General features: G+C 39.8%; 2 protein-coding genes across 2 annotated transcripts; one reads left to right on the forward strand and one right to left on the reverse strand.

The window, feature by feature from the left end:
* Nucleotides 1-2,188: 2,188 nt before the first annotated feature.
* On the reverse strand, nucleotides 2,189-13,502 carry LOC141911246 (peroxisomal ATPase PEX1-like). The gene is made up of 16 exons (XM_074802233.1): nucleotides 13,235-13,502; nucleotides 12,364-12,594; nucleotides 12,034-12,148; nucleotides 10,932-11,863; nucleotides 10,474-10,597; nucleotides 9,912-10,137; nucleotides 9,211-9,443; nucleotides 8,797-9,122; nucleotides 7,904-8,275; nucleotides 7,158-7,292; nucleotides 6,507-6,631; nucleotides 5,617-5,803; nucleotides 4,234-4,548; nucleotides 3,657-3,823; nucleotides 3,170-3,274; nucleotides 2,189-2,371 (listed from the first exon to the last, which is right to left on the reverse strand). The coding sequence occupies exons 1-15, from the start codon at nucleotides 13,400-13,402 to the stop codon at nucleotides 3,199-3,201; spliced, it is 3,732 nt and encodes a 1,243-aa protein (XP_074658334.1). The 5' UTR covers nucleotides 13,403-13,502; the 3' UTR covers nucleotides 2,189-2,371; nucleotides 3,170-3,198.
* Nucleotides 13,503-23,341: 9,839 nt separating this feature from the next.
* On the forward strand, nucleotides 23,342-24,433 carry LOC141910606 (sex peptide receptor-related protein 2-like). The gene has a single exon (XM_074801298.1). The coding sequence runs from the start codon at nucleotides 23,342-23,344 to the stop codon at nucleotides 24,431-24,433; it is 1,092 nt and encodes a 363-aa protein (XP_074657399.1).
* The last annotated feature ends 1,429 nt before the right edge of the window (nucleotides 24,434-25,862 follow it).

Genomic DNA, 25,862 nt, shown 5'->3' on the forward strand with positions numbered 1-25,862 from the left:
ATACAAATCAACGAATGAGACCCAACTAGACTATGAACATGAACATGTGCTATGAACAATCAAGTGTTGAAACAAAATATCGAAAAACAGCTCGCAATTTCACAGCATTTCGTAGAACTTTTCCAAAAAAAAAATCTTCTCCCCTCATTTGCATATTGCTAGCAGTCGGGTGAGATCTTCACATAAATTGAAATTCAAGCGGAGACCAGTTTTTTCTTGAAATTCCAGCCCCTGAATTCAATATCATATCGGCCTAGACCCTTCTACTGGCGCGTAAGGAAATGCCAGAGAAAAAAGTCGTTTGGAGAAGAAAGAAAGCAGATCCGCGGAAATATAAACCGTGCTATTTACCAAATAGAACCTATCGATTTCACGACTTTCATTCTTCAGAAGTAGAAAAGCGGCCATTGTGTTCTGTGTGATTTAGAATCCCATCGTCTGCAGTGCGGGAAGCGCCGTTATTTTGCAAACTAGAATATATCAATTTCAGATTTCCTTTCGGGACGGATTTTTTTCAAAGAGTAATTCGACAATCGCATGAAAAGATCATTTGGTTTCCCTTTCAGCAATTCGAAACTCGACGAAACAATTCGCTTTAGCGCCGAAGTCAAAACCCGATAAGCCGGCAAACACGCGCCAACAATGCCAGCCGTTTTTATGTCCCATTGCCGTTACCGAGTAACTGATACAACAATTATCGACCCTTCAGTGCACGTGTCTGTTGTCCTTATGAAAATAAAAAGTGCCCCCGAACAATGGCCGAGTCGCTGTGAGGGATCGAAAACTCTCTGTCTTGAGTTCCGATATCCCGCAAAAAATGATGGATTTGAAATTCTATTTAAAAAGAAAAAGAAACGTTTTCTGCAACCCTTTTCTTATGCCTATCGATGATATTCTGGATGTTTCTTTGAGCTACATGACAAACCCAATTCAATAATCCATAGGCTATAAGCATACTTGCCCCTTTGATAATTCAATTATCCATTCTGACCCTTTTGTCCATCACGCGTTACAAGTACTGTCGACATTTTCTACTGTGTTTTCCGTATAATGCGTTTTTGTTGTATCAAGATCTGTAGTTATGGACCAACATGCAGTTCCACAGCTGTGAGTTAGGATTTGGCTGAGTTGAAACATTGAAAATGAACTAATTTCTTAAACTCTGAAAAACTATGGAACTGGTTTACTGATCGAGTTTTCGAACTTTTTGTTCATTTGTGTTAAGTGTCGAGTTGCTTGGTGTAACTTCTGGCTCAAGCATTATCTATCATTGCACAACGTAAATTTTGTACTGAATCAAGTAAGAATTTGTGGTTGAACAATCAGGCGATACCCGATAACCGAAGCGAAGAAATTAATACGATATCATTAAAAAACAAATCGTTTTTTAGATAGATAGTTCAGCGAAGCGTGGACTATGAATGTCACTGTGGGATTATACAAGGTTAAATCGCTTTAGTTAATCCCTTTACAATTTCCCCTAACAATGTCATAATAGCAATAGAAGTGTCGCTATCACGTATCACAACACGACCAGCAGGGTATCTGGAACAATCTTGTCAATACCAACCACAGGGGTGGATCCTGACGGGGGCACAAAGTGCACGTGCTCCTGTCGCCTGTGCCCTTTAGAAAAACGATAGCAATTTTCTTCGGGGCAATTTTTCGACCCGCAACTATAATAGAGCTGCGCAGTGGCAGGCAATTGCATTGAAATGCCGTGAAATTTCAAAATTGTTCAGACCCTTAATGCCTCGGCGTGAATGTTGCCTTTTTTTAAATGCCCTTGTCATTACTTTGTGCTCCTGTCAAAATTCTGCCCGTGGATACGCCTGGCCTCTGAACCAGACTCTTTTCATCTATAGAAAGTCATCAAATATCAAGAGTCTTTCGTATTTTACTTGAGACACAGTTAGATTGAATGATGCCATTGAAATGGTTCGGCAGAAATCCAAGAGAGGGCGCCAAAGTACGATACTGTTGATTTATGCAAATTTCCACTTCCGGCCGGGAGAGGGAGCCACAGGACGGTGTCGTCGAAATCACATCCTCGACTTCGGCGCGACCTATTGAGAATTCGGCGTATAAAACAAGCTCTAAATCCTCTCTTTGTAACCGAGTTTTCATAATCAACCAAGATTCGAGTTGTAAAATTTATTTAACAATAAAAAATCATATAAAAACGTTGTAAATTTCATCAAATAAATTTCAGACTAGTGATTTATTATAAATTTATTGATTTGAGGCGTCTCGGGCAAAATACTCTATCAGTGTTGTTCCTAGAGCCAATACATCGTCTGCTATTAACATTAGCATAAACTTATCATACTCGTTCGCCAAACAATGATGTCACGCAGCAGGCAACATGCTCCTGAAACAGAAACAAACATGCGTCTTACATAACTTGGTCCAGGATCCGATCAATAGATTTTGGTTAAGATTTGGCTCATACAATAGGATTTTTTGTACCAAATTAAGTTATCAAATTCGAAACCCATTTCAGTAGTGAATAGGATAAAGGTTTGCGAACAAAACCACTTAATTAATGATTTACTGAGATAAACAGGACCGACTTAAGAGTAGTTAGTCTAGTACCTAGCTGTCATTTCGCAAACAACAGAGGTTCGATTTGATACTAAAATCAGATGTTGCATTGCAAGAAACAGGAGCTAACTGTTTCTCCTGCTATGGGAACCCGTAACAACGACTGGTATTCGTCGACTAAGGAGGAGTCTACATAGTTTGAATACCAGTCGTTGTTACAGGTTAGGTCTTAAATCATGGAAATGAACAATTGTTATACACAACACAGGGGCGGATTTAGACCGTGTCGCCCGACATGGTCGGAATTTAAAAGCGCCTTTTTATACCACCTGAGATACACAATAGATATTGTTCCTAAATGTATATAACCTATGTTTCTTGACTTAATGCCTCTCAGAGTTGCTCAGAAAGCTCTAAAATGATAGTAAAATTTCAAAATATTTGCTGATACGCCTTTCCGCCATAAATTAAGAATAAATGCCCTTTTTATTGGTTGACATGGTCACAACATGCCTCTGTATCCGCCCCTGCAACAGAGTGAGTTAACAATGAACTGAGAATTGTGGAACCGGGTCATGTTTGAGGGTGGAAATTTTCGGCGAGATGGATTACAAAGTTTATCTACCTGCAGTTATGAGAGTGTCACTCCTGCAGTTATGAGAGTGTCGCTCTTTGAGTTGTTGTCTCGGATGTAAACGTTCCACCTCGAGAACCGACAAACTTATCGTAACTAAAACAACAAAACAACAAACAAGAAAATAAGTTCACGATGCTTATCAAATACAATAAAATCATAATCTAGGTTACAATAACAGACCCGGCAGTTATAGAAATACACTGATTACAAATTACTTATTGCAGTGGCCTATTTTTGACCCGCTCCCTAAGGGGTCATTCATTTATTACGTACGCATTAGGGGAGGAGGAGGAGTCAGTGCAATTGCGTACTGTAATGCTTAATGTATACGAAAAAATGGCCGATTTTGCGTACAGAGGGGGAGGGGGGCTGAAAAATTCAAATTTTATGCGTACGTAATAAATGAATGATCCCTAATAGGAAACCCAGTATGATAATTCACCCATTAAATATACTTCATCTCTCCAAAACTTACATCATTTGGTAACGCATTCTCTCGCTAGGTGTCACTGACGGTCGTGTGTCCGACAACGCGTTCTCGATGTTAGCCATAGATACCGCAGCGCCCGACGAGACAGATTCTTTCATAGCGTCGCCGTGGCTAAAATCAGTTTTCTTGTCACGAAACATAGTGCGTTTAACCTGCGTGATAAAGAAGAAATATTTGCTTGAAGTGTGCTACTAGTGTTATACTAAGGATTAGGGTAATGTGTCAAACAAGCACTGGCCTAATTTGGGACCTGTGTGCCCGGGGCAAAATACTTGCGCGATGATCCAAAGCTGTCGGAAGGAATTTTTCAGTGGCGAGGCTTATTTTTGAAGGGTGGTCTGGGAGCCCCTCCCCTAGAAAAATTTTGAAAATTCAATCGCCAGAGATGCGTTTTGGGGCCATTTCACGGTCTCATTCACAGAAGCATGAGAAGTCATGAGCCAACCACCTAGTACAGAGAACGACGAGCTGCTACGCAAGACAGCGTGCTTTTGAACAAATTTTTTTTAAGCCCCTGCCGCCCCTGTTCCGACGGCCCTGTGATCTCAGCTAATATATTCACCTGATTCAGAATTGTATCTTTTTCATCTCGCGAAATTTCGACGATTCCCTCGACTGCATTCGCCACGTACAAAACATCGTCTTCGTCGTCATCGGTGGCTTCATGAGTTCGATCATCGATTTCTCGATTGTCGGATTCTCGTAATTGATGATCATCCATCGATCGATGAATAGCGTCTAGTTGCGCGTTGTAAAGTAGAGCTTTTAGATCGGCGCCGCTGAAGTGTTGACAGCGACGAGCGATTTCGTCGACATCGACGTCGTTTGACAATTTCATACGTCGTGTTAAAGCTTTTAATATTTCCACTCTCTCTTCCTGCAATATATCAAATATAGAGACAACAGTTAGATAAATACTAGTAGTGACAAGTTTCCCAAATCTCTGTTTTCTCTGAGGTTTAAAAAAATTCCCCGAGTTAATCTGCGACAGGTGAATGGAGAATTTTCTTGGTTTGAAATGTTACAGTTTATTCATTTTTCATGAATCATGTACTGATAAAGATTTTTCTAGAATTTAAGCCAAATTTTCAAATTCCCTGGTTTTCCCTGATGACTACAGCAGGGGTTTGTACTGCAACTGAGTCTCATGATGTCCAGATTTGAACCCAGCTGAGGGAGGATGTGTCTACTAGGGCAGGGGTTTGTACTGTGACAGAGTCTCATGATGTCATCAGGTTTAAATCCCTGCTGAGGGAGGATGTGTCTACTAGGGCAGGGGTTTGTACTGTGACAGAGTCTCAAGAGTTACCTGCTGAGGGAGGATGTGTCTACTAGGGCAGGGGTTTGTACTGTGACAGAGTCTCAAGAGTTACCTGCTGAGGGAAGATGTGTCTACTAGGACAGGGGTTTGAATTGTGACAGAGTCTCAAGAGTTACCTGCTGAGGGAGGATGTGTCTACTAGGACAGGGGTTTGTACTGTGACAGAGTCTCAAGAGTTACCTGCTGAGGGAGGATGTGTCTACTAGGACAGGGGTTTGTACTGTGACAGAGTCTCAAGAGTTACCTGCTGAGGGAGGATGTGTCTACTAGGACAGGAGTTTGTACTGTGACAGAGTCTCAAGAGTTACCTGCTGAGGGAGGATGTGTCTACTAGGACAGGGGTTTGTACTGTGACAGAGTCTCAAGAGTTACCTGCTGAGGGAGGATGTGTCTACTAGGACAGGGGTTTGTACTGTGACAGAGTCTCAAGAGTTACCTGCTGAGGGAGGATGTGTCTACTAGGACAGGGGTTTGTACTGTGACAGAGTCTCAAGAGTTACCTGCTGAGGGAGGATGTGTCTACTAGGACAGGAGTTTGTACTGTGACAGAGTCTCAAGAGTTACCTGCTGAGCGAGGATGTGGGTTTGTGCTTTGACAGTCATTAGATTTATATCAGTATTTACCTGAGAAGGCATCGAACAATAAAGAGATTTATCGAGTCGCCCAGGACGGAGTAAAGCCGGGTCGATTAAATCAGGACGACTCGTCGCGGCCAATACGTAAACACCGTCTAAACCTTCGACACCGTCGAGTTGAGTTAGTATCTGATTGACGACACGATCTGTAACTCCGGTGCTGTCGTGACCACGCCTTTATAAAAATATACAACTTGATTTTATATACAACACACGAGGAAAACGTAAAATCCCATAATGAAGAAAAAAATGTCTGAAATGTTTCTTCTAGAGGTAGTAAGTGTAGTTAATTTGATGTTTCAACTATATCCCGATACTATCAGGTATTACTACAGGGTCCGATCTACGCACTCGTTTGATTGCCCGGGACAAGTATATTCTCATCAGGGCAAGTAGGTTATAATTATCACTTGTCCCCCGGGCTAGTGCAATTTTATGTCACAAAGCTTTTTTCCCACTCGATACAACGGATGATAGTGCCCCAAATCGGGACTGCCTGTGTAGGGCAAGCAACTTTTGGAGGGGGCAAGCGAAATTTCAGATATGCTTGCCCCTCGGGCAAGTGGCTTTCATTCCTTAGATCGGACCCTGTTACTATCAGTATTCCTGGGGATGACTATCAGATAGTCATCCTCAGGAATACTGACTATTAGGATAAAGTCGAAATGTTGAATACCGGTAATAAACTACACTAATTCAAGGAAACATTTCAGACTTTTTTCTTAAGATTTTAAATCAAAAACAGGATAAAAATTCAATGGTACGTTAAGTAAATTGTTGCTGATTTTCAAACCCCCAATTTACCAGGTACACAATTCTAGGTATTATTTACATAAGAATAATTGACTATCCCTCCTGCCATGGTTGTGTCCACTGACCTTGGAGCCAAAGAGTCAAACTCATCGAAAAATAGAATACAAGGTTTAGCGCTTTGAGCTCTGGTAAATAAATCTCTAACAGCCTGTTCACTCGCTCCGATGTACTTGCTCAATAATTCAGGACCCTGAAATAGAGATGGTGTCATAAGTAGGAGCTCATACTGACCAAATCTTAGGCCTAGTCTTAGATTGGTAAAAGAACCAAATTGAGCTTAGACTGGTCTCAAGTTGTTAGATTAGCTATAGAACTAAAATGAGTTCAGACTGGTCTTAAGTTGTTAGATTGGTTATAGAACCAAAAAAGAGCTTAGACTGATCTCAAGTTGATAGATTGATTATAGAACCAAAATGAGCTTAGACTGATCTCAAGTTGATAGATTGATTATAGAACCAAAAAGAGCTTAGACTGATCTCAAGTTGATAGATTGATTACAGAACCAAAATGAGCTTAGACTGATCTCAAGTTGTTAGATTGGTTATGGAACCAAAATGAACTTTGACTGGCATTAAGTTGCTAGATTGGCTACATAAAACTACGATGGTCTTGGACTGGTTTTTAAATCTAAACCACAACTCTGCTCATGTCTTAAAATTAAAGTCATAAGATGTTTGAATAGTTTAAAAGACTCAACAAGAGTTGCGACTACTAACCTTAATACTGATGAAATTAAGCTGGCATTCTTTAGCGATGATCCCGGCTAGTAGAGTTTTGCCGGTTCCGGGCGGACCATACAGTAATATTCCTGAACGCACTCTCAATACACAGTTACTAAACAACAGCGGATACTACAGAAAATAAAATATATAAGATTAATTTTCTATTATCACCATTCAGTACATTTAGTAGAGAGTAGAGATTGATTACTTGGAGCTGCAGTTGCCCCAAAATTTGCTTACAGTACAGAGGCGGATTTAGACCGTGTCGACCGTGTCGCCCGACACGGTCGGAATTTTTAAGTGCCTTTTTATTTTTTCTCTGTATCAAAATTTGCCGTCGTAACCACCTGAGATACACAATAGATATTTTTCCTAAATATATAACCTATATTTCTTGACTTAATGCCTCTCAGAGATGCTCAGAAAGCTCTAAAATGATAGTAAAATTTCAAAGATTTTGCTGAAACGCCTTTGCGTCTTAAATTAAGAATATATGCCCATATATTGGTCGACATTGTCACAACATGCCCCTTGATCCGCCCCTGCAGTAAACCTTTGGGTCAAGAACGTGACAATTGAACCTGCAGTTTTTCGATAACCATCTTGTGAGCATTTGACCATGGAGCAGGGAGCCATTGCAAGAACAAGACATCATATACCGTAATTGTGACTAACAAAACTTAAAAAGTTTTGTTTTTTGTTCCTGTAAACCCAGTTAACTGATAAAATTATTGAAATACCTTCGATGGCCACAGTAACGTTTCGACTAACGATTTCCTGACATTTTCTAAACCTCCGATATCTGCCCAACCTAACTCCCCCGCTGTATGCAATGGTACATTCCGCAGCGAAAGCGGTTTGAACCCCTCGACAGCAACGTTGAACTCTTCGGTCGAAATGACGTGCGCGTCGGGTTTACAACAATCGCAATCGGCGCCACCTGGTTGTCGTAAATGCGTATGTAAAGCGCGGTCTAACAGTCGTTTGATATCGCGCGCTACGAATCCTTCCGTTTTATCGCAAATATCCTCCGTATTCAAACTATCGATAAGTTCGGGATTAACAGACGGATGTCGTTTTATCAACGTCGACAATATATTCAACCTCTCGCGCTGAAATACAACACGTTTTAATCATTTAGAGAGATTATCCGAGATGGGAGGTTCGTCTTTGGACTAGAAAACGAATTTTGAGGAATTAGATAAATGCGATACAATACTCTGCCCACCCCTTCTGAACACGCAGATGCAATATCGCTGCATATTCATGAGACCTATTCAATATTTATGAAAGTGGATTTGCTTCGAGGAATAAGAAATGTTGGACAAGGTCGAACTTAAGATGAAAAGTTCTTTCTTACCTTCATCGTTTACGATGAATTATCCGATGCATTTGTATCAGCTTCGTTGCAAAGAGATCAGTAATCTCTTCGCAAACGAAAACCGATACACTGTAATCATTACAGTGTATAGAATATTTTCTACTCAAAGAGAAGGCTTCCCCCCAAGTGTGTGTGGGGGGTATGTTCCAATCCACGATCCCCCTTGGCTACTCAGCGCCCTGATAATACGCAGCCTGAAATCTGCAGCCTTTCAGCACGAGACTACCCCATAGGACAATCAAACTTTATTACCTTATTTGGAACAGTCATCTCGATGATTTCTGGGAAGAAATGCCAGCCTTGGCATGATGCCAACGTCTCGTGTATAGCAGACGACGTCACACATGTCGCTATGACGACAATTTGACGCTTACTCGTGGAACATTCGACGAATAAATCTTTGATAACTTCGGCAATTCGAGCGTTGTAAACGGCTTGCGGTCCGATTTCCTGTTCCGGACCGACCGGTGCTGCCACCAGGTGATCGATATCGTCGAACAATATAACGGACGGTTGTCGCCACGACGATTCGATAAACGTCTTATGGAAGATTTTGGCGATTGTGTCGATGCGTTTACCTGCAAGAGAAAATGGAAATAAAATATTCAGAGAACCAAGAAAAATGAAACGAAAGAAAAGTTCTTCAGAAGTTTTTTGTTAATTTACCTTTCAGTTGTTTACATTCAATAACCTTGACATTGACAGCAGACGGGCTTTCATTCAGCGACTTACAAACCGCTCGAGTCAAGGTCGACTTGCCGACACCGCGAGCACCGCAAACTAGTAGACAACCACTAGCGACACCTGGTGTACGCGATAACAACTCGTTTGCTATGGGTTTTATGAGTAATCCGGACTCCAAAAACTGGACAATGCGTTTAACGTAACCATCCACACCTCTGGAAAAATATCATCTACAGTTTTAAGATCTAACAATCAATCCTTGCTAGTCCTCCCCCTGATAGTCATCCCCTTGCTAGTCCTCCCCCTGCTAGTCCTCCCCCTGCTAGTCCTCCCCCTGATAGTCATCCCCTTGCTAGTCCTCCCCCTGCTAGTCGTCCCTCGCGTTAATCTAGTCACAGACGGACATAGAGCCTTCGATTTCTCTGCTCCCCTACTCTGGAATAATTAACCTAGTCTAATCAATTCATTCAATCAATGTTTTCGAAACCATTCTCAAAACCCGTTTGTTCATCAAAGCTTTTAATTGAACTGGTTTTAGTTATCTCTGTTCTCCTTTTATGATGTAAAAATATGAACATATTCTATATGGATTTTAGGCTGCATAAATTATCACAATTATCAAAATGCTAAATTAAGCTGAAGTTGTCCTTCGAGATTTATTTTTAGTTCTACTGTTCATTTACCCGAGTGAAACCAAATCTAATCCTTCCACCTTGTTATCGAGTTCATCTACACTGTCTGCCAAACTGTATCCTAGCGATTCGACCGATACATTTATCGCCAAATTTTTCAGCAACTTTGGATGTAACAAGCCGTATGATTGGTTAGATGTTGGCGCCGTGTTGACATCATCGGAACTGGGGTCGTCCTTTTTGAATTCGGGTTCGATGATGACATCAACTTCAGAATCTGGAACAAAGTAAACAGCATGTTTATGTCAGTTGTGACTGGACTCGTCATGCAGGCTCCATCACGCCCGACGCCTCGCTGAGATGCCAGGAGGGTGCTTAACTAAAATCTCTGATAGGGGGCCTATACGGCATATCGTTTGGCCAAACATAAGATATGGTACCAATTATGTGCTACTGTTGGCGCGCTTTGTCTTGAAAACGATTACAAATTTGAGCGGGGGGGGGGAGGGTCACAACCCCTGAAAACCCCTTCCGGATACGCGTCTGCTGCCCCGGAATTCAGTTGCCGCCTCATGGAGAAAAGTGACGATTGATGATTACGCCGGGTATTTACCTGGACCTAAAGGCAACGAGATGAAGGTTCCATTCGCGACCACTAGGGGGCACTTTTCGCTGCAACAGGATAATATCCAATACGTGAAGGCGATCTTAACCATTTCAATGTTGAATTCCAAACTCTGTAAAAACGACACTAAAGATCATCAGGGTGGCGCCACTTTCCGGACATTAACGAATTTCCCTGATTTTCTATGTGATAACACAAATTCACAGAGTGAATCAAGAAAAATTTTTGTGGTTTAATATGTTGCAATTAATCCATTTTTTATGAATCACGTACTGATAAAGAAACATTATCCGAATTCCCAGATTTTTGATAAAATTTGTAAACTCTGATTTTTTCTAGATATTTCTGCCGATTCCCAAAGTTCCCAAAGTTTTCCAGGTCAGAGGTGATCATTAAGAGATGGAATAAATTCAGGAGGGGGGATGAATCGCAAATCAATTACTTACCAAAGGCTTCACTAAATGTAGGACAACGGATTCAATAACGGGCGTTGGTAAATAATGGACGGACTCTATTTCGACTCGACTCGCGACTTCTAAACGTAGTCGACGACGTAACGTCGGCGACACTAAAACGCGGTTTTTCAGCGACGGATCAAAATTTCCGGCGCTGCGAAGAATATCATCGGTCATCGAACCCGGACGAACGCGCTTCACCCTAATGATGCAACAATCGAACCGATCGCCACCCGACAACGAAACATCGATATTTTCCGATTTCGACACCGATTTTCTGACTTTTTTATCGGCTTCGCGTTTTTCGATTTCATTCGGCGACGGAATTTTCGTCAAACGTGCGACGAACGAATCGGGCGAAAAATCATCGTCGCCGTCGACGACAGTGGCGTCGTCTATAAACACGGTCGTCGGTTGAAGCGACGGATAATCGACGTAGCGATTCGAGGCGGCGCTGTTTCGCAACAATCGGGGCGTCCGTCTGCCAGTCGCTAGGTTACGGAGAACGCGACGGTTTTGAGCGTGCTCGAAAACGGCGCGTGACAAGTCGCCGACGTGTTGAACTCGTCGTCTCAGACGGATCGGTCGATTCGATAACTCGCCGAATTCGTCCCGCGAGTTTTTAGTTTCCGCGGTTCCGAAGTAAAAATCTCGCACGTAATTCAAACCTCTTCGAAACAAAGATGGCCGCCGATCGTCATCGCTATCTTCGCTTTCGTCGGATGAATTCGTGGTCGTTAATCGACCATAGGGGTCGCTACTGTCCGTCTGGCTCGGATACGCCTCGTTGTCCGGAATCAGATCGGGTTTCGGTGAAACGTAGTTGTCGGTTTCACCGCCAGGTGGCCACCGGTCTTTCGGAGCGATCAGAATCTGAGTGTTCGGCATGAGAATCGTACATTTTGCAGAAGGAGACATTTCTCCTGAAACAGAAAAAAATTCACTCGATTTCATTTGCTGGAAATAAAAAAAGAAATGCCAAAAAAGTTTGAGGCTGAGAAAGCCACATGGCAAGTGGAGTGCAGGTCCAGACTAAGGGCAGGGGGTGCATGGTACACGCTCATCTTGGTATTGTTTCAGTAAAATGAAATACCTATCTTAACGTAGACACAAGTATAATCTGAGACCCAAATCGGAATTATTTGTCCTTGCCAAATCACTCGTACTTGATCCAAAATATGTTCCTCAGCAAATTGGGCGTGTAATTCCTGAAATAACACAATACAACTTGCCTAATGATACTAACAACTTTTGGTTAATTCACAAGTCTACAGTCTGGCACCAACAGTACTGTAGTTTAGTCAGTAATTGGACTGCAGTCAGTAACCCAAAGCCTAAAAAGTTCAAATTTCATTGAAAACAAACTGATTTTCACTACGAATAACCTTCGATGCGCCATCTGGTGGTGACAGACAATACTAACCAGTATTTCCCAGTCGTCGATAGAAACCGGTTCCATGAACGCTCGTTGACATCGTTCAACGGCGTCTAAAACCGGATTTAAAACGACCCGATCTCCGTTAGACAGGTTCAATTTACCGGCGTACCAGCCGTTTATTGCGATCGTATCCGAGCGACGATTAAACTCTCCTCCGGCCGAACTCATAAACGCAACCGATTCTGACGTCGTCGTCGTTAAACTCACAACCAATACCTATAAATAATTGCGTTGAAGTTTTAAAGTATTTTTAGACGCAAAGTCAACGATAAATTATTTTTTACCGGGGAGAAGTGACATAATTATTTTTTTCTTTAAACCAAAATGAGTTTTATTTCACAAAAAACAAGGATCCAGTTCCACAGTTGGAACAAGTTGTGAGTTAAGATTTGACTCTGAGTTAAAGTTAGTTCATTTTCAATGAGTTAACTCTTCACTCACAACTGTGGAACTGGATCCTTTTGATTAGACCCAAATGGACCCTGCTGATGAGCCCTTTCGACGTCCTAAATTTTTTGTATTTTCCTTATCATCCACTATTCTTTTAATTTCCCATCGAAATTTTGAATCTCTATTTACAAAACTTGGTAAAAGTGCAGATCCACACCTCTCGTGATTGACGCAATCTGCTGAATGACAGAATCCAGGCTAAAATCTTTCTACTCTCTCTAGTGAAGATATCTTTAAATTAACCAATTTCAATGTAGGCCTACTGAATTGCTGATGACATTTTGAATCTGAAACAATGATATTTAATGTAGGCTAATTGATTGAACTGTATACACGGAGAGGTGTGGATCTGCACTTTTACCCAAAACTTAGTTGATTGTCTCGAATAAATTGAAATCATGCTCACATTGTTGATATTATCAGCTGTCTCGAACCCGGTTCCTTTTTTCTTCAAAACGTCTCGAACGAAATTTTCAGGTAGTGACACAAAACAGTGACGATTACTGTTGTAATTCACAGTGACAACTCGTGATTGCGCCATTTTATTCAAACATCTATAGCCGACGATATCCATTCAAAAATTCAGCTCAATTATCAGGCGATAAAGGGTCTAATTTCAGCCCTTAACGTGTAGAAAATCTCAAATTTCATTTCGATAAGGGTAATCTTAAATTCTGCTGCATATGGCGTGACAAGCGCCGAGGCCTGTCATGCCATATCGGGGCCTGACACGCCATGTGGTGATCATATAATGAAAATCGATTGCTATGCAGGAAATGGAATGTCGACTACGTACATTGAATGCCGCTTTACTTTCAAACTTGAAACATTGGATTAGATATTCGCTTGTCATAGATGATTTACTATCTACGCAATAAGAATACATATCATATATTACAGGAAATTGATTTTGAAATATGCAGCTTAGTAAAGCTTACGCAGTCTGTAAGTGAAGTGAATAATTTTTGGATTTGAACAGAAAAAACTTCCCGCCCTCGTCTCCCTGGAAAATATATACGAGTTTATTTCCACTTATTTATTTCAAAAAAAAATCTCATAACCAAAAAATTCGCCCGCCCTCGTCATGTCTATCTATCAGTCTATAGAGAGGTTTGATTAAGAAACAAAGTATCAACTTTGATAGGGCCTAATGTACTCCTGGTCGAATCGAGGCGGCAGCTAAATTCGGGAATCGCTGTTAAAGAATCAAGTGATTTATTTTATGGCCTTAGTTATACAAAAGTTCCACGATATTAAGATAAAATCCCACTATTTACAGATTAAAAGAATTTAAAAACAAGAATTTATTTATTAAATCTAAAATATTTAAAAGACACGACGTTTCGATCTCACCCTAAGCTCCTTCCTCCACCAGGTATAAGAGAGGTATAGCTAGGAGTAACATGATATAAAGGAATGATAATAATGGCCAGCAATAATTTTGAACGTTTTAATTTTGTTTATAGCTGTTTTTAACTTCTTTCATTGTCATCCATATCATAAGGTTGAGTGGCTTTCATACTAATGATCACTTAACTTCAAATCGGGGTGTTTTATAATAAACGATTGTTTAAGTGCAGCAGTGAATTTGTAGCACTTTTTAAAAGTGAGCCCATAATTTCACCAGTAAAAAAATTCCTGATGATGTAGATAGTAATAAATAGTACAAAATACATAGAACATAATAAAGAAAAATAAATAAAAAAACAATACAAAAAAATACATAACAAAATAAATAATATTTAAAGAAAAACTAATTAAATCATAAGTAATAAAAATTAACAAAACCAACAAACAATTATTAAATATTCTATATAGGGCCTTCATCATCAGGAATTTTTCTAATCAACTTAATCTAATTATTAAAGGTTCTTCTTTCATAGAACAACCTTCTCCGTGTTTCCCAACCTCTTGAGATCTTTTCTGTTGTTGTTTTAAGTGTTCTATCGGATCAGTAATAAACAAAACAAATAACCATAAACCTTAACTAAATCAAACACACTAAAAAATAACTGATTCGATAGAATGCTTCGAATAGCTGATGAAAGATCACGCGTCCTTTTACCTATATATCACACCCCATCACTGCTGTAACTGTTAATTGTTTTAGGGATAATATCTGGGAGATACATTTTACTCTTTTTTAGAAAGAATGTTAAACAGCTATAAACGTGATTAGTTATCGATAGTAAAATTATTGTCGTGTTTTTCAAATAACTTTGTATTAAATGAGCGAACTGATAATGTTTGAAAATCTTTAGTTAAGACAAGGTGCAGCGAAAATTCTAGTTTTCTAGTAAAAATGATGTTAATGAAAATGAAATGAACGTTAAGTTAATACTAAGCTTTCCAGGATGACTTAGAAGCATTTCCGATCTCGAAAAAGTTGTAGATAATTGTAGATATCTCAGCGATCAGTTATTTGTAATTTACCTAGCTGTATTCAAATGGATAGTTGAACAATATCTATATGATTATACTCAATATTAATTCCTTCAAAATACTTTGTATTAAGCGTAACAATGTTGAGAAAATAACGTTGATAATGTTAGAAAATCTCAGGCAAAGTTGGAAAAACTCTACTTAGCTTGTAAAATAATCTTAATGAAAATGAAAATAAATATTGATTAGTTAATCTCAAGCTTTCCAGAGTGAATCTGCAGGTTTTATCTCTAGTTATAATGCTTTTATGTTTTTCGAATACAAAGCAAAGTTTGCAAAATTTCGGTTTTCTTGTAAAAATGATGTTAATGAAATGAAATTAGAGAATGATTATTTGAGTGAATTTGTGGTTTTATGTCCAGTTTTAATGTTTATGTGTTGGAGATATGGTATGCAGTTGTTTGTGTAAACAAGAGTATCCTAAATCTCTCTTACATTGTCATTTGCTGAATAGTTGATATGATTGAATGCTTCATATTTCATGAAATAGCCAAGTGTCACTTATGCCTGGTGACTTCATGAATTGTCAAATTAATAGTCATTCAGACTATAGTCTCAATTGTCGGTTTTTGGATCAAAGTTACAATTCTTTGTTATTTTCCTATTAATTCAAATTGAAATCAATTCACTATGAATCATTTGCAGTGGAACTGTTTTTGGTGAATAAAACCTTGAAATACTTTGCATGATGTAGTAGTATATGTGATATTAAAAGTTAGTAATTTTATACTGTTGATAATCTAAGTCATCATAGGACTAAAAATGATTGTTTTTCCTGATCGACCGGGTCATTTCATAAAATCAATGAAATTTGTAATCAGTTCATTTCTATCTGCCGGGTCTGTTATGGTTAGCTTGATCATGATTTTTTTTTAAAGTAATGAAGGCCTAAGGTAGATAGGTAAACGACTCATTAAATCTTACGCTTTCCAGGGTATTCGGCCAGGTTTATCTCTGGTTTTAGTGCGGGGAGCCATGCACTCTCACAGTTTAGAGTCCATGGTTGTGTGCTATAGACGTTTCTCTTTTAGAGTCTATGCTTGGACCATGGACGTATAAACTCTAGTTTATAGTTTATACGTCCATGGTTGGATTGTTTTTGAAATACAGTCCACGTGTTTGAGGAACTTGCATTATAATCCCTCGAGCACAAACCTGGCATTTTGTATAATTGTTGTATGAGATTAAATATGATTGTTTGCTATTCTTTATTTGTTGAGTTGATTAGCTACTCTGAACTTTGTTAGTCCACCAGTCAGTGGTTTTTTTTATTATCTTGCAATCCACCTCTTTTTTCAACTCAATATTTCCACCAGCATTGTCCGGAGACGAGGATGTCCGGAAAACATGACAATGCGAATTATATCATTGGCAATACAGCTTACAACTTTAAACCGGACACACCGACACTTGTTGACCGGTTAGAAGCGAGTGTTGATCTGCCGCAGAGTAATTACGAAATTAGCAATCTTTTTGATTGTCACTTAAGCCATCAGGGGCGGATCCAAACCGTATTAGCCGTATTGCCCAATACGGTCTAAAATTTAAAGTCCCCTTCAAAATTCCTCGGCAATATTTTTTGATGGCTTCACCACCCGCTAATTTGATTTGTCCACTGATGATCTGTGACTTCAAATTCTATGAATCAAAGTTAAAAGAAAATGCATAAAATGTTATATTATTTGTATGTTAGTTATATTAATATTGTATGTTAATTATATGTATATATTGTTGCGCATTTTGTGCGGTTTCTTTTTAGGAACACGAACAAGTGTCTACTACGTCCGTTGCAGATATGATTCAAATGCCTCTGCAAAATATGGGCCGACCCCTTCAGAGGTTCGAATCTTCCAGACGAATGGGTACGAACGTTTGACGGGTTAGGATGGCACCCTCTAGCCACCCAGTTCCACAGTTCTGAATTAAGATTTGACTCGGAGTTAACTGATTGAAAATGAACTGATTTTCGCTCAGCTGGATCCTGTAGAAACATGTCTTCCTGACTTACAGTAAAGGTTCATAGAAAACACGAACTTATTTTTATGATGAGATCATTTTCATTCCATTTCGAGCTTATATACTCAATTAAACAAAATTCGGTGCATTAAAGAAATGGATCAAACATTGGATCGGAGTTAGTTAGGACAACACCTGCTAAGCAACTGCGAACAACAGCCGACCTTTGGTCCACCAATCACCCAAAGGGTCCCCTTCAGTCCATAACAGTCGCATGAAATTCCTCTCCTTTTAACCTCAACTTCTGCAACGACAATGGATAATTCTGGACTTAGTTTTCTTTAATGTTACTTGCTTTATCTTACTTTAGTTCGATAAACTCAGGTTATTTACAAATGACAATTAGAGCGTAATGAATACATTTACAAGGAAAAAGTTGAAAATGGTACAATATATATACAGATGATAATTACAGATGGTCGAAGCATTAAGCGAATGTTTTCGTAACAGTTGATGCAAACGTATGCACAAATCTTTTGATACATTTTCATTTTTTGCTGCATCAGAGCTCTGAATTTGAAAGGATTTGGATCGGCCAAGTAAGGCTAAACAAAAATGATACCTTGTTTCTCCGCAGCGGCCGGGTCATTTTAGTAAAATATGATAAAATTTGTAAACAGTTCATTTCTATAGCGGCCGGGTCTGTTTGTTATGGTAAAATTGATCACGATTTTAAAAAAAGTAATGTATAGGGTAGATAGGCGGCCGGCCGGGTCAACATTTAAGCTCAGCAGAGCGGAGAAACAAGGTATCAATTTTTTTAGCCTAATATCGGGGAATTATTAGTTCGTATATCGTTTTGAATTCAAAACAGCTAGTAGAAATCAACTTCAGTTAACTGTTTATGGTTTCCCCAACAAATCCTGAATACACGTTAGATCAAGGTGAAACGACTGTAACTAGTACTGAATTCAAGTTAAAGGAATGCATTGAACAAAAAAAAATTACCTTCTGCGGTGATGGCTCCAATGACCATAAACAAGGCCAATGCGACGAACAGAGTCTTGTACATATTCTGAAAGTACGAGTTCGATAATTCATCTTATTTCCCAATTAAATACTTGGCCAGATCTATGAACTGATCAATATCTTTATTTGTCTAGCGCGATGAAAATTTAAGCCATCCAATAGAAACATGATTTAGAAACGAAAAGTTGAAATATCTGCGTATGATAATGTAACGATTACGAATGATTGAATGATCAGATCGCCACCAATCAGATTCGCTAGAAGTCGCAATAGTTTTAATTTGAACCTGGAATGGACGGCCTTTGTACGAATCCGCAGTTTTATGAAACCCTCTAAAAGCAGGCAAGCAGTCGACATCGTTACGCTGCCTTGTCCGAATCCATGTCATCGAAAACTCATCCACCATTAGGCGCGATGTTCTTGACTACCACCTTTACTACTTAAATCACTAGTCTACCGACCCGTATACTGCCCGCCGGAGCCTTCCTACCCGTATACTACCCGCCGGAGTCTACCGACCCGTATACTACCCGCCGGAGCCTTCCTACCCGTATACTACCCGCCGGAGCCTACCTACCCGTATACTACCCGCCGGAGTCTACCGAGCCGTATACTACCCGCCGGAGCCTACCTACCCGTATACTACCCGCCGGAGTCTACCAACCCGTATACTACCTGCCGGAGCCTACCTACCCGTATACTGCCCGCCGGAGCCTGCCACTTACCTCCGATTTCGTGAACGTGTTGTTAATGAGATTTACATCAAATGACTAAAGGATGGAATTAACTGTTACGTATATAGCGTGGGAAACTGATAGTTTTCACGTCGACAGCTTAGAATTAATTCGGTTTTCGCAATAAATCATCGGCATTCGTATAAATCCTGTTGAGGATTAATACACACGTGGAACTTAGTAAAAAGTGTTCATGGAACAACAGATTTCGTCGTCATAATTTTCATGAAGCCTTGGTTTGATGAGGGCGGAGGGTCGATCGAGGGACGTATAGGGAATTCCGAGTTTTTCTTGGTTTATCGTCTACGATGTATTCGTCTAATTTGGTATTTCACACGTCAGGTTCAGTAACTGCTATTGTCATTATCATCTGCCGTCCCCCGGTTAGATAATATCAATCATAAATAATGAGTTTATGGTAGATTATCCAGACACTAATCTCCAGCTCAAAGTTCTGAATAAGCTGTTTGCCAGACAGTAACAGTTGTTCTAAATACTCATACGGCATAATTCACAATCATTTTAAGGTTTTATAAGCCTATAATGGGAGCGATTTTCTAAAGGTTGCGAGTACCTTTTATGAAGATTTCTAGAACTAGTACTGGCCAGTAAAATTAATTCAATGTTTTACTCTTGTAACGTGGGACCTCTGTGGAGGTTGGGAGGGGTTTAGTGCTAAGAGGTCTCTTCATTTTAAAGTCCATGTTGTTTAGGGGCCAGTTTCTTACAAGCCTCGGCTTTTTACTGCTCCCTCCTCTCTATTTCTGTTATATATACTGTGAAATATATCCATTCATTTATTCATTTATTTATTCACTTATATTGAAACATCTATTCATGTATATCTGTGTATTACCGGTAATAATGATGTTGCATTATATGTAACTGAAATTGTAAAGGAAAATAAAGATGATGATGATATGAAAAAAAAACACCAGAGTTCGCACTTGTGATATCAGACGCCTTAAAGGAAAAAAAGGAAATGAAGAAATATACGTGTAGAAAAGCATTATGTTTATAACATGATCAATCACGAATTAACCTTACACGACAAATAATTAAAAAGTCTAAAAGTTAAAGGTGTCTTGTTCGATTTTTGAAACTGAACATTTAAAGTAAAAGGAGTTTTGTCATAGAATCGTTTAAACTATTCCAAATATTTGGTTCTTGCTTTTAAAGACAACCGTTGTAAATTTGATTTGAATGATTCAAGGCAGATGTTGTTACTGTTGTTCCTTGGTGTTATATCGAATACCAATCGATATAATAAAAAACTATTGAACATGTCAGGTAACTCGTTATTCACCTATTGTTATGAACCATTATTGAAATTTCATTTCGTGAAATTTTATTGGTTAGACAGTAAAAAGAGCAATATATTGTTGAATATCTATACACTCGTGGAACGCGCATAATATCGGCCGTCAAGCTTAAGTAAAAGGTCACGGGTGTCGGCCAATATGACGCATGTGAACTAAACTTTTCAACGTTTGTGCAATACCCCCAGTAGCCAGTCTGGGTAATGTAAAACATTTGAAGCCATTGCTTCTACTTGCATGAGATTCGTCGACGTTAATAGCTTGCCCTTCGAAAATTTCATTTCAATTTTATTCGGCAGACAGTAAAGAGGTAACATATTGAACGCTCTACCTGAACAACCATTTAATTCAAATGGTTGTCTATCATATGAAAAGAAATATTTAATGTCTTATTATCGTACGTTTGATGATGTCAGTTACAAAAACTATTACGTGGTATCTTGCATCAATTCGCCATGTATTAAAGTATTGTTATAAGTGAAGTCGCGACAGTACGACTAAGGATACGGATACAGTCGTTCAAGTAAAGCAATATTATTTACTAGTTTTCGACATGGATGCGTGCAAATTCCGTGGACGTCAGAATCGTTTCTTTAGTATCAGCATTCGTTTAAAATCAGTCTTCCAGTGGTCACCATCTATGTTAAGTAGAATATCGTATTATAAGTGAGGTTGCGACACTGCGACTAAGGATAAAGATACGGATAGTCGTCCAAGCGAAGCAATATCATTTACTAGTTTTCGACATATGTAAATTCCCTGGACGTCAGAGTTTTTCAGCATTCGTAGAGCGATGTTCATAATGCTTCGAAACGGTAAGTAAACTCGTTGCCGAAATAAGTACTAGTGGCCCAAACGTCCTCACAGCCATTTTGGTGTCGACGCCTATGTCTGGAGAAACGTCGCCTGTCTGGAAAAGCCGACGCTTTCAACGCTTACATAATAGTTTAAAAAAAGTTTTCTAGAAATTCATTTATATATTTTAGTAAAACATTTCCGAGAACGAGACGATTTATTACCGAACGATCTACGTGTATTTACCTGAGACCTGTTTGTATAGGCCGCTGAGTTATTGTGCGAAGTAGCCGTTTTACTATAATATGTATAGCCGTCTAAACTTTCAAAGGTACCGCGGACAAAAGCTGCGCTGGAAGGTGCAATGACGGATTTTTATAACGGTACCACACTGGAATATATCAACGATTATTACGATGTTGGAAAAAACCGGGATTCGACGACGAATTCTACTGTCTTCATTACTGTGTTCACTGCGATGTGTTACGCGCAAGGACTAATCGGGAATATACTGATGATGATCGTGTTCGTCAAATGCCGACGCGCGGCCGCTTACTACGATTTCGTCGATTACCTATTCCCGTTGTCTTTCGCCAATGTGGTTTCAATCGTTTTCGTAGCAATCCTCAGATGGCTGCGCGTCGACTTGCAACACGTGATCGCTTTCCTGTCCGAGCCGAACAGCTGCCGACAGACGACATTCGTCGGGTTCGCGGCGTCGTTTTTGGCGTCGTGGACCGTCGTTTTGTTCACCGTCGAGTCGTGCGTTCGAATTCGCGCCGGAACAACGCCTCGTTGGATAAGCAGAAGATGTCGAATCGTAAGCTTGCTTTCATGCGTGTTCGTCGGCATGGTGCTGATGATACCGACACGATACGTTTACGACGATGTCGACCGATACGGTATTCTCGTTCCGTGCCACCAGTTTCCAGACCCGCCGATTAAGTCGATGACGGCAAATCGCGGGCCCCTTTTCGTTCACGTGATCGTCTATTGTCTGCCGGTCATTATCGTTTGCGTGGGAATTGTCGTCGTCATAGCAACAATTTGCGTAAGGGACGATTCGAGAGTGATTGTGTTTCAATGGACGCACCCGGAAGCTAGCCCGTCAGACGCTTACGCCCGTCAAAAATACGTTGCCGTTCGGTTCTTACCGATATCAATGCTGTTTGTTATCTTGACGGTGCCGATGGTTGTGTTCAGCTTTTGGCAACAAGTGGTTCCGGAGAGAACTCATCGCATGGTCAACATTGAGAACATTCTTTTCCGACTATTGTTTCTCAATAGTTGTTTCAGTTACGTCGCCTATCTGTTTTCTATGGACTGGTTACGGCGGGAAATTCGCGACATCGTCTGCAAATCTACGGTTTATACTTACGACGAAGGCGTCGAGGTGACGCAGGTTTGAATGAAACTTTCTCGACCATACTATCGTCTAGAATTTGTGCGATGGGTTTGGATGACGTAATAGAGATGATTGCACGCCTCTAGCTTTGTCTAGCTTCACAATTACAACTTCAGAAATTGTAATTGTGATTTTGATGCTTCGTGTCCATTCATTGTGTGTAGTCATATATGATATTACGAATAAATTACTGCTAATGATTTTGAAAAGTGTTCGGATTCTTTTCCATGAACACGAATCAATGTCTACCTACCCTGCAAGATTTCGCAATATACAGACTGGGCTCAACCCTTCAGAAGTTCGACTCTTCCGGACAATTGGGCCGAGGAAGGATGGCGACCTCTAGCCACCACAGGGCCCGGTTCGACAGTTGTGAGTTAGAGTTAACTCTTGAGTTAAAATCAGTTCATTTTCAATGTTTCAACTCTAGAGTCAAATTTAACTCGCAACTGTGGAACTGGGTCCTGTAGTTTATAATGTCTTCCTGAGCCTAATAGAGCTACTATTTCTAGGAGGCAACTGCCTACTGCTAAATACGACCCCGTGAATACTGTAGGTTAACGCCAATGATTAATACCAGTAATCAGCACGACCTCTGAGTGAGAAAATCATTACATATCAAGTTATCGATGAGGAAAACATACTCTGGATGAGATGTAAATTACACCTTTTCCCATTCAAAAAAAAACTTTTTGTGAGATCAACTTCCATATTTTCGCTACGAAACCGATAATTGAAATGGAATCCGACTTCGATTTCTTTTACCCAAATATTTTATGATCCGAGCCAATGAAATATATAATATACCGGTTTACGAACAGCGAAATACAATCATGAGTTCGTCTATGAGATACGGGAATGAATCGACCAGCAGCACAGCGCAGCTACTGGAGGTAGATTGCGCGTACAGCACCGATGGATTCTTCATGGCTATCGTTCGACTCACCGGTGGAACTGTAATAACTTTGATGGGAATTATTTTGAACATTTTCAATATCATAATATTGCGAAAGCAACCTGTGATTTCTATATCGATCCAATTAATCATATACCTCGCCTACACAGATATCGTGTTTTTAATATGCCGCGGTATCCGCGAACCGCTGCGATACTGGGTCGGCTGGGCGGTCGAGGGAGACTTCATCTTCCGACAGAAGGTCCGCCTGTATCCGCAATACCGGCATATACCGGAAATCCATTATGTGCAACCGGATATATATTTGTCGATTAATTTTCTACGCTACGCGACGCATGTGTCGCGTAACTGGCTGACCGTTCTAATCAGTGTCGAGAGATTCTTATCACTCGCGTTCCCGTTTTACGCGCGCGCCAAAATAACTAAACGACGAGTCTTATGCGCGCATATTTTAACGTCTATGATCATATCGTCTGTTTATCTGCCGCATATTTACGGTCTGGCCCATTACACCGATGTCACTGGTTATGATACGTGTAACGGTCGACCCGTTAGAGGAATGTTACATACGTTTAATATTTGGGATCGATGGCTATCGATTAGTTACACGTATTTGAATCCGGCGATCAAAGAAGTTTTACCTTTCACCATTATCGCCATTTTGAATATCTACATCGTCGGAAAAGTTCGCCGAATTTCGCGAAATCAGAAAAAAATGACGGCGAAAGAAAATGAATTCGTAGATTCTATGAAGGCCGTCCGTTTGACTGTAGCCATTTCAGTTGTATTTTTGGTATTTGAACTGCCCAGTTCGTTTCAAAGTTATCAAAAATTTATCGGACTTTTCGTCGATATACCGAAAATACGTTATCACGGACCGACGAAAAATGTTCAGAGATTTTTCGCCGAGTTGTTTCCGATCGCGGACTCGTCGGCGAATTTTGTTATTTATTGTTTGGTGAACAAACAGTTTAGACAAACGGCAAAAAAACTACTGAATAGACGATAGGTGGGGGGGGGGTGTGAATGAAAAATAGATCGTAATTCAACTATGAAAAAATGACCGAGGAAAATTAAATGATCCATTAAAATGCACAGGTCCCAGTTCCACAGTTGTGAGTTAGAGTTAGTTCATTTTCAATGAGTTAACTCAAGAGTTAAATCAACTATGAAAAAATGGCCAAGGAAAATTAAATCATCCATCGGCTGGAAATTCACTTTATTCGTATACGAAGGTGACCCACTAGTTAAGCGGAATGAATCGATTCATTTCCATTTTCCCGACAAATACGTGTTTATCTTGAATCACACAGATAACTGATCAGTAAGACTTGTTTGGCTTTTTTTCTAAAGGTTTCATTCGTTGCGCAATAAACAAAGAAATTTACGGACGAGTCGAAAACGCTGAGCAGAATTCCTACTTTGCGGATGACCATTCGTTCATCTTCAGATAAACTATTACTTATTCCAAACGCTCTATGGAAGTAATGTAAAAATCGATCTAAAGATGCCGGGATTTCAAATATAAAATACATCAATACAATCAAGAGAACCATTTTTAATATTTTCAATTCAGCGGATGTATTTTGAGTTTTCTCACTGGTCGTCGCTGCGTCCGCGTGAAATTGTTTCTTCCGATTTCGTTTTCTAAATATCATGACTCCAAACAAAGTTATATTTAACGCTACTAAGACGTTAAACGGGACAAGTACACACATGAACATATAGGTCCTAAAAGTGAAGTCATACGCGTAAGTGAACTGATAATTAAACGGAGTTTTAGTTTTTTTGGCTCCAAACGCTCCCATTGTGAATAATCCCTGAACACAAGGATCCGTAGTCCTTCCGGGTAGATAACGTGGAAAATAATGCGGCCAGTAACAAACTGCAGAAAACAATGCGTTGAAAACCGATAGAGAAATAATTTGTTTTCTGTTCCAGAATCGTCTAAAATACAGCGGACTCACGACAACCAGGAGTCTTTCAAAACTTAATATCACAACGGCCCAATTTCTGGCCGTTTGAAATGTATAGAATAATGGTAGCGCCCATATTATAATTTCGTGTCCAAAAAACCAATCATCGTAACGACTGAGAAGATTATAGGAGCTGACATCGATAATGATAAGACGAAATGGATAAAGCAGAAACACTGATAGTAGAAACAATAAATCAAACCAGGCAAGAATTATTATAGTTTGATAAGTGGAGCGACCGATCTTTCTGAATATAAAAATAGAAACAGAGTTCAGAATGATGCCCAAAAGTGAAGCCGATGAATATCCGAAACGATAAATGTTGACACTAAACACGTAATCCCATCGAGCTGGTGGATAAACACATTTAGGAGACTCGGTCGTTGTCATCGTGGACGTGAGTTTTGATGTAAAGTTCATATCTTAACAGCAGCACCAGCATCAGCACCAGCACCACCAGCA

The sequence above is a fragment of the Tubulanus polymorphus genome, chromosome 9, assembly GCF_964204645.1.
Source record: "Tubulanus polymorphus chromosome 9, tnTubPoly1.2, whole genome shotgun sequence".
Classification (NCBI taxonomy): domain Eukaryota; kingdom Metazoa; phylum Nemertea; class Palaeonemertea; order Tubulaniformes; family Tubulanidae; genus Tubulanus; species Tubulanus polymorphus.

Coding starts and splice junctions, on each gene's coding strand:
- LOC141910606 (XM_074801298.1), top strand. CDS start 23,342: ATGAGTTCGTCTATGAGATACGGGAATGAATCGACCAGCAGCACAGCG.
- LOC141911246 (XM_074802233.1), bottom strand. CDS start 13,402: ATGGATATCGTCGGCTATAGATGTTTGAATAAAATGGCGCAATCACGA. Junction 11,864..12,033: donor TTGTGTCTACGTTAAGATAG/GTATTTCATTTT, acceptor TTTCTGTTTCAG/GAGAAATGTCTCCTTCTGCA. Junction 10,598..10,931: donor TACATTTAGTGAAGCCTTTG/GTAAGTAATTGA, acceptor TCGTTTTTACAG/AGTTTGGAATTCAACATTGA.